At 36.0% G+C, this 9,873-nt stretch overlaps 1 protein-coding gene across 1 annotated transcript; it reads left to right on the top strand.

Moving 5' to 3' along the window:
• The first annotated feature begins 6,577 nt into the window (after positions 1-6,577).
• On the top strand, positions 6,578-8,811 carry LOC103342760 (cytochrome P450 71D11-like). Its single transcript, XM_016796854.2, has 2 exons — positions 6,578-7,483; positions 8,176-8,811. The coding sequence occupies exons 1-2, from the start codon at positions 6,578-6,580 to the stop codon at positions 8,809-8,811; spliced, it is 1,542 nt and encodes a 513-aa protein (XP_016652340.2).
• Positions 8,812-9,873: the final 1,062 nt, after the last annotated feature.

Genomic DNA, 9,873 nt, shown 5'->3' with positions numbered 1-9,873 from the left:
ATGCGGACTGGTTACGAATTTCTGTTTTTGACCATTGGATGATTTCAACGCTTCAGATTGGATTTTTTTTTTCCTTCTTTCTTCCTCTCCCCGATTTCAGTCTTCTCTCTCTCCTCTTTCTTTTTTTATTTCCTTTCCTTCCATCTCTCTTGCTTTTCTTCTTCTTTCTTCTTTCTCTCCCCGAGTTCACTCTTCTCTCTCTCACTCTCTTTCTTTTTTTCTTCTTCCTCTTGTCATGGGTGATTTTTTTCTTCTCCTCTCAGCTGGAAAACAGGGCGTTTCCCCTTCTCTCTCTCCTCTCTCTTTCATTTTTTCTTCTTCATTTTCTGAGAATGATTTGGCTACAATGTGCTGGGGTTGGCTTGGGGCAAAAAATTGTCTCGACGTCGGCTTCTATTGGCCTCTTCTTCTACCTTTGTTCAATTTTTATTTTTATTTTGGAAAAAAAATTGAAGAGAAAGATAAAAAAAAAAAAAGGCTTGTCCAATATAGACCCCTACATTTTCTATTTCCTAGACATCACTTTATAAATCTATGTGTAAAACCCAATTTCAAATTTAAATGACCAGTAGGATATAAGAGGTTATAATATTTCTATGTTTTACATCGTTGCTACTAAACTTCATATTTTATTTATAATTTTATTTCAAGCATTTCATTAACTGCCATAATTGTAATTAATATACTCCCTATCAATAGCATATCAATCACCCCATTTCTTTTAGTTGTCATTCCCTCTCACATCTCGCCTACTAAAATTGCAAACAAAAAAAAAATCTGTAAATTACATATCCAATAATGTACCTATGAAAAATATAATATAAATATATACATATAAAATATAGGTATATTATTTACCAAAAAAAAAAACAAAGTCAGTTATTTTGTAATTGCGTATATTTTTCATAATTAAAAATAGGTACACAATAATTTATATAAAATATAGGTACATTATTTACCAACAGGTAAATTATTTTACAATATACCTGTAAATGTGTATAGGTACATTATTTGGAGAGGAAAAATAGGTACATTATTAGAGGAAAAAATAGGTACGTTATTTGGAGAGAGAAAATAGGTTCATTTAAAAAAATTGCTTTTAATAAAACAAATAATAGGTACTTTATTCAGAGAAAAAAGGCTATATTATTTATAGAAAAAAATAGGTACATTAATTAGATAAATAATAGGTACTTTATTCGTAGTAGGTATATTATTCAAATGGTAGGTACATTGGATGACATATAATACCTAAATCCTAATTGTAAGTACATTAAAATTAATGTAGGTATATTGGATGTCGTATAATGTAGGTATATTGGAATAGATAATTATGTACACTTGAATAGATAATTATGTACACTTTTCATACTGGGTAAATTATATTTTTCATAAAACAAACAAGTAATAGGTACATTATTTTTTCAACATAATCAGTATGTACAGTTTTATTCATAAACAATTATAAAGTGGATTATTAGTCATTTATAATTCATAAAAAGAAAATAACATAAACATTTTATTAAACAAACCGATTACCCAAATTTGAATTTATTGTTAAATTTTTTTAAAAATGTTTCAAAATTAATTTTTACATCCATTACAACCATTTGAAGATCTTTCCAAATTCAACATCTGTTATTATATACAATCCAATTAAAAACTATTTCCATATTGATTCATACATTAATATACAAAATGCAATAATGGCTTAGTTGGGGCTATTTTTGGAATCGAAAAAGTACAATAAATCATATTTTATGCTTAATTAGGTAACTTGCTGAGTTAGATCATAGTAATGGGTTTTTACTTATACAAATTGGGTATTATTTATATGAACAAAAAGTGAAGGGTTTTAGGTACGGCAAATTGAATTTGAAGGGTGTAAGCCAAATTTACTATAAAAAAAACCCACAGACGCAGACCCATTCACTCCCCATCCCCTCTGTTATTTCTCTGTCGTGGCCTGAAGAAAAAAGATAACAAAAAAACTCCACTGTAATAATGTATTTGCCCTATTTTGTAATAGTTGACCACTGCTAGGAAAGAAGAAACAGGAGAGAGAGAGAGAGAGAGAGATAGGGAAGCGCAAGAAAAAAAAAAAAGCGGAGAGAGAAGAGATAAGGAATAAAGAGAAAGGGCAGATTCTTGAAGCTGAAGTCTGGGCTTTTTTTATTGGGCTTCAGCTGGCTATTGACAAGGGAATTAGCGAGCTCATTGTTGAAATGGATGCTGCCACAGTTGTCCAGGTTGTGCAGAAACAAGAGGAAGAAAAGCAAGAGAGAAAGAAGAAGAAAAAAGAGAGAGAGAGAAGGAAAGGAAATAAAAAAAGAAAGAGGAGAGAGAGAAGACTGAAATCGGGAGAGGAAGAAAGAAGGAAAAAAAAATCCAATCAAGCGTTTAAATCATCCAACGGTCAAAAGCAAATCAGTAACCAGTCCGCATCTTCGACTTCGCAATGGAGAAGTTCCCTATACATATGTATGTACTGTGCTGAATATCTCTTTTTTGGTTTTATTAGTAAAGGGCTGAGGTTACTCAGGCACATATATTTTTGGGACATAGTGTGGTTTCTATGTTTGGTTTTTTTAGCAGAAAATTATTCTCCATGTATACGAGATATCCTTTCTGGATGAGCTAACCGATGCTTAAAATATTGCTCTTCATTCTTTGTATATAGTAAACATCACAGGCGTATTCTTTTACCATCATTCTGAATGATCTTTGTTAAATGGATCATACCACCACTGTGAGCCGAGCCTAGTGGCCATTTCATGGCTGGGTTGCCCTTATACTAACCCGATCATATATGATGGCCTGGGTATATAAAAGGCCTCCTAGCCAAGGTCTGACGGGACAAAGTGCGAATAAGTGCTCGGACATTCAAACATCGACTCGACCACCGTGGTGCCGTGTATGACCAGATGTGCATTAATGATGTACAGGCGTGTTTAGACCCCTGTCAAGTCAGTTATTCCATTTGTCTGATCATCAATTTGGCAATGGAGAGGGATAATTTAATGTGACTCCCATCCAAAACCACGTGTCGCTTTGTCATATGATCCCTGTCAGATAACATGGTGATTAGAATAGGCCATTTAATGTAATCTAGTCCCACTAGGGGGAAGGAAGATAAATATCTCCTCCTTTAAGTATCTTTGTCCCTCCTTCTCCCATTATAAATACCCCTCACCTATCTGTGGACAAAGGTAATAAATATTCTCACTTGATAAACACTACATCCTTTTCTCCATCCCTAAATAGCATCTGAGTTAGCCATCGGAGGGGGCTCAACTGGGATCAACCTTAGTTCACTCATACTTTTATAACTGCTTGAAGTGTGCAGGTCTCCTCCTGAAGGCATTATTACCGAAAGATAAGATGTAGGCCCTGACCTTGACTCAGGTCCTGGCTATATACTATACAAGAAGGATACGCGGTTTACAATCTTGATTTTTCCTTTTCCTTCAATTGTAACATTTGACATTCTTCTTTCCTCTAATATATGTGTTTCTCCTTTCCTAGATGCACCACGATTATAAAAAAACCTCTTCCTAGGCCTCGACCATGTCCACGACCACCTTTTGGTTTGGCAAATTCAGCTTTGACTCAAAAGCTTGCTTTAACGATGTGGGACATGCATTTTGAATGCGTTGTTCATAAAATCGGAGGGATCAGAGCAGCTCCTTTGCACTTACATTGTCCAGTCCTTTGATATTGATCACTCACATAAGATGGGTTTAAAAATTGTAAGCGAGTTGGTAGGGGGAAAAATGTGGTTTCCTTGCTCATGCAGACAATATAAATTTCCTACGTCATCTTGTTACACAAGAGTGGATGGATTTTAGCAATCATACTCAACATATTGACTGAGTGGTGGTGCAATCACCACAATATGTTACAAAAAATTGGATTAGACTTACAATCACAATAGAGGCCATTAGATATCTAGCAAATCAAGAAATGACTTTAAGAGCTAGTAAATAAATTGAGTTTATAAAACTTTTTTAAAAAATGAATGTAGAAGTTGAAAAAGTAGTTTTAGAGAATGCTCCTTGTGGGAACATGAATTTTAGCAACCAATTAGAAGGTGACACGTGGATAAAGGAATATTCTATATGTCAAATAATTGTCCTAATTAAATCCTATTTAATTAGCCAATTATCCTTAATTTAAGATTTGAATATTTCCAAAAAATCAAGGATTCGATTCCTAGCAAATCTTCTTGATATTATCCTTGGTGCCACACTCACAGTCACAAATAATATGACTACCTAAAGGGCCTTATTTATAGTGCATAAGTCCTAGGGTTAGATGACTACCTAAAGGGCCTTTTATCAAAGAAAAACTTCACTAGATAAACCTCAATAGTACAATTAAAGACATCAACATGACGTCTAAAGTACTAATCTCAAGAGGGCAACAAAATAACATATTAAAAAAAAAGAAAAAAGAAACTAAACTGGACAAAAGGGGCACTAAAATATTAGCTCACATCACCACAATTAACCATAAGCCCAAACAAAGCTTACATACCCAACATAACTGAAACCTTAAAGCAACCCATGAGCCTAACCACTGCCACCTGAAGAAGCACCATTGCAGCCACACCTACCACCACATTCGCAATAGATCTGGGCAGAACATGAATTCCAACGATCTACGTGTGCATAAGAGCGAATAAATAAATGAAAACAACTACCTTGACAAAGAACAATTGGGTGATTTGCACCAACCTTCATCGAAAACGATGTAGATTCAAATTTAGAGAACATGAGCAGTGTTAGAGAGCAAATTTGTTTGAGAACGCCTAAAAAAGGTGATTGAGAACTTCAATATGAGAATAGCTTAGAAGAAATCACCACAAATGGACTTATTCACTAACCTAATAAAAAAAGGACTAGGAGAAAACAACTCCTTGCTTACATCATTGTGTTGATGACCGAAGAAATTTCTTTTAATTGTTGTCTCCACATGTCATGCAAGAAGGAAAAACAAAAAGGAACCTTATATTAAAATTAGCAAAGGGCCCAAGACTGGGCTTTTATGAGTATCAGCCTTGCTCATTAGGGGGTTGGGCTTTGATTGAGTTAGACCTTTTCTTTCTTTTTCTATTTTGTTTGTTTGTCAAGAAACATAAGATTGAAAATCGGTCCATTTTGTTTTCTGCTCCTCTCTACTAAATGGTTCCTAAAGATTTATTTCAAGCCTAATGAGTGTTCTAAAGTTGCCAACGGGGTCTAGCCCATTAAAATGACTTTGAGTTGTAGACAAGGGGTCTCAAGTGCCCATGACACCATAGTTATGTGTGTGTTTGAAAAATCCCCCTCCGTTGCAGTTTAGACTCTAAAGTTCCTCAATAAAATTCTAATACCTTGGATATGTTTGTGTTGAATTTAGCTCACCAAAAGATGCAAGGAAGAAGAAGGAAGCAAGCAGAAAGCAGCAGGAAGAGTTGCTGCAGTGTTGTTGGCGCTCAGGAGGACGCATGAGGCACTTGAGGTGATGCAGAAGGCACTCGAGAGGTAGAGAGACATTTTTTGCCCAGACACGGGAGCTCGAGCGGAATTAACGGGTGCTCGAGTGACAGTCATGCAACCTGCGCGAACCATTAGAGTTTTAGGTTGGGTTTTCCTATTATTTTTGGTTTTCTAGCCTAATTTAATATGGTTTTGGTTTCTTATTCCTAAGGTAACTTGTAACCCAAGTCCTATACATTATAAATAAGACTTTTAGGGCTAGGTTAATGGGAAGAGAGGTAGACAAGAGAAAACTCAAGATTGAGAGTTTTCCAAGAGAATTCAAGAGGGTGAATTCTTGGGTGTTTACAAGGGCATCAGAGGATTTGAGCAAGGGTGATTGAAAACAGAGCTAGGGTTATTGTGAGAGCTAAGAGGGTTCTTGATTGTAACCAAAAGTGTTCTTACGTACTAGTGAATTTCTTGGGAGGATCACCAAGAGGACGTAGGCACGAGGCCGAACCACTATAAATCTTTGTGTTACAAGTGTTTGCTTTACTCTCTTCATTGTGTGTGTGATTTATTCTCAAGGAGTTTGTGTGTGTGTCGTCGCATAGGCATCAACGAGAAAGTCTTAGAGTATTTGTGCACAACAGTGTGCAGCCGGCTGCCAGTGGCTGATTTCTATATTATATTACGCTATTTTCTAATTCTTTATTAGAGTATAAAACAGTTGCTAGAGCCTAGAGCCATTTCATTTTCTAGGGCTTTGGATGAGTTGTTAGCAAGGTATGACAGTTATGAACACTACCATACAACTGATGAAGCAATAATATCATAGCTTATGACAGTTGATCCTAAGAATATAAACAAACATTAAGAAAAGAAAATAGATTCATAGCTTAGAGAAACTTCCAAGTTACCCATTAAAAAAAGAAATATAAAGAAACAGAAACTGATTAATCTTAGGTAAGCAACTCTTAATTATTGATTGCCGGAAAGAAATGCCGACCAGGTTGAGAGAATATTCCCATCAGGAAAAAGACATGGCTCTACATCCTGTGTTATACATAGATGTAAAATGCCTGCTATAATCTGAACTCACCTTTACTTTCCTCATGGAGCTTCAATGGCCTTCTTTCCAGGTCCTGTTTACTTTTTCTCTATTTATGATTATGGCACTGAAAATAGTGAAGAGAGGCAAAACCAAAGACTCCGCTATAAATCTACCTCCAGGGCCATGGAAGCTACCTTTTATAGGAAACATACACCAGCTCGTTGGCTCTCAACCCCATCGTGCACTACGAAGCTTGGCGAACAGATATGGACCGCTCATGCATCTAAGGCTGGGAGAAGTTTCGACCATAGTTGTTTCGTCGGCGGAGTATGCTAAAGAAGTGATGAAAACCCATGATGTTATGTTTGCATCAAGGCCCCCTCTCCTTGCTTCAACGATCATGTCTTATGGTTCTACAAACATTGGCTTTGCTCCATATGGTGATTACTGGCGACAACTACGAAAAATTTGCACACTAGAGCTTTTAAGCCCAAAGCGTGTTCAAGGGTTCCGGCCTATTAGAGAAGAAGAGGCAATGAATCTCATGGAATGGATTGCTTTGAGAGAAGGATCACCTATTAATCTCACTGAAGAAATTTACTCATCCACATATACTGTCACTTCCAGAGCAGCCTTTGGTAAAAAAAACAAAGATCATGAAAAATTCATATATGCTGTAAAGGAATCTATAAAGGTGGCAGCAGGCTTTGATCTTGCAGATGTTTTTCCTTCTGTCAAACTGCTTAATCTGATAGGTGGAATTAGGCCTAAACTTGAGAGGCTACATAAAGAAACTGACAGGATAATGGAAAACATCATCAAAGAACATGAAAAAGATAGAGCAACATCAGAAAGTGGTGAAGGTAAAGCAGAGGAAGACCTGGTAGACGTTCTCCTAAAATTTCACGAGCGTGGCAATGGCTTTGAGTTTTCCCTAACTTCTGACAACATCAAAGCTGTAATCTTGGTAAGTATATGCACTTTCTTTTCATATCATGCTTTAATAAGTTAAACCAGTTTTCAACTATACTTCAGTCAAACAATAAATTTCCATCTTTCGCTGTTTTGGGATCCCAAAAATCATATCCCGAAACACCTTTCTCAACACCAAACAATGCACACTTCCTTGACTTGACAGCTAATTTGGTCTTCTCATCTCTAAGTATGGCACCTAATAAGCATAACAATCAGAAATCTGTAAAATAAAAATGTTAGCAATGATGCCAGCAAAATATGGCTTGCTTTTTCCCATCGATTTGACCTCTACGTACACTAAAATTGGATCATAATCTTGATAGAGTTATATAACAGAAAAAATTGCCAACGCCAATTTGGATTCGAATTGTACATTATTAACTTGAAGTGTTGATTGACACCCTGAGGTCTGTTTTTATTATGTGTGATTGACTGAAGTGAGCATTCCACATGTGTCTATTGTTTTCGTCCATGTCAACAGACAATCTTCATGAAACTTAAGAAACTCATAAAGCCTAAAAGTCAACATCATAACATTAACTTGTAAGTCTACTTGGTTTAAGAACAAAGGTTTTTTCTTTAATAAAGATGATAAATATAGTTTATTTTTTTCTTTAATTAGAATGGTTTGCAGTTTGTAGAAGAAATTAGTCTTTAGTATTTTTACTAATTAATCATTTTCAGGACATTTTTGGTGCTGGGAGTGAGACATCAGCTACAGCTGTAGATTGGGCAATGTCGGAAATGATAAAGAATCCCAGAATAATGAAAATAGCACAGGATGAGGTGAGGGAAGTGTTCAATACAAAAGGTCAGGTAGATGAAACAGGCATTAGAGAGATGAAATATTTAAACTCAGTGATTAAAGAGACCCTGAGGTTACATCCTCCTGCTCCCCTCTTACTTCCAAGAGAATGCAGAGAAAGTTGTGAGATTAATGGATATGAAATACCTGTCAGAACCAAGGTCATTGTCAATGGATGGGCAATTGGTAGAGATCCCAATTACTGGACTGAACCTGAGATATTTTACCCAGAGAGGTTCCTTGATAGCGCCATTGACTACAAGGGAACGAACTTTGAGTATATCCCATTTGGTTCTGGAAGGAGAATATGCCCTGGCATATCATATGGCCTGGCCAACGTTGAGCTCCCGCTTGCATTTTTGTTATACCATTTTGATTGGAAACTCCCAAATGGAAAAAATCATGAAGATCTGGACATGACCGAGGCTTTTGGTATTACAGTCCGAAGGAAAGAAGATCTGCACTTGATTCCCATTCCTTATCATCCTCCGCCTACTGAAAAATCGCATGAATAAAACAAAGTAAAGTCTGTTTGTTTATGTTATCCCATGCTATAAGGATTACAATGCGTTGTAGTCGCATTATAGCAATCAAAGAATTGAGAACCATATCAATTCATCTACTATAATCATGAGCAAATTTGAAGAGCTGCATATATACATTTTAGTCCTGGATTTGAAAACACAGGGTCTTTTTGCTGATTTCCTGATGTTTAACTAAATTATAGTCCATAGAACAGAGAGTAATGGACCGGACCGAACCACCAAAATCATTATGCTGTGCTCCACGTCTACAAGCAGTAATGCTATGAGCTCCAAATTATTTTTGGTCAAATGAAATGGCTTTTCTCTTCTCCGATATAGAAACCAAAAATTAAAAATTAAAAAATTAAAAAAAAAAACCCAGAAGCCCTCGGTACCTAAAACGATCAAAAAGTCAACATGTAGGAATAGGGAGAGATCAAAAGATAACCCTATAAGTAACACGCCGGAATCCACCAAAGAAATTAAGAAAACCTCAAATATATTGATTGAAAATAAGATGAATAATTCAGCATGCTCCAACACATTCCTTTTATACAAGAGAAACCCTAGACTTGCTATGAAAGTTAATTAGAAAACAAAAAGGAAAATAATAAAAGTTTCCCAAAATATTCTAAAACTTTAAATGCTGAAAAGTCATAGTAAATGATAGAATTTGGCTAAAATAGCCCATACTTCACAACGAAATAGTGAGTTATACTTGTCAAGCCATTCTCTTCGAAACAATAGGTCATGTGCCCAATTCTGAGCTTGAGGCCCATACTTGCACAAATTGGGCTTTTCTGCCACGACGACGTTGCGAGCCTATCTAGATGTCCCTCGATCAATTTGGTCATGTGTTCTACATCAGTCCCTTCCACTTTGGAAGAACTCAACCCTGAGTTATGTTCTGGATAGAGCGGATTATCTTCATAGAATGCATATAGGTCAGCAACATTAAAAGTGCTTGAAATCTCCATGGATGAGGGTTCTAGGAAGAGTAGAAGGATATTTGAGAATATAAAGGGTGAGAAGATGGATTATCTGTGGTAGATG

The sequence above is a fragment of the Prunus mume genome, linkage group LG3, assembly GCF_029339155.1.
Source record: "Prunus mume cultivar Tortuosa linkage group LG3, ASM2933915v1, whole genome shotgun sequence".
Classification (NCBI taxonomy): domain Eukaryota; kingdom Viridiplantae; phylum Streptophyta; class Magnoliopsida; order Rosales; family Rosaceae; genus Prunus; species Prunus mume.
This window is presented reverse-complemented; position numbering and strand designations above follow the sequence as displayed.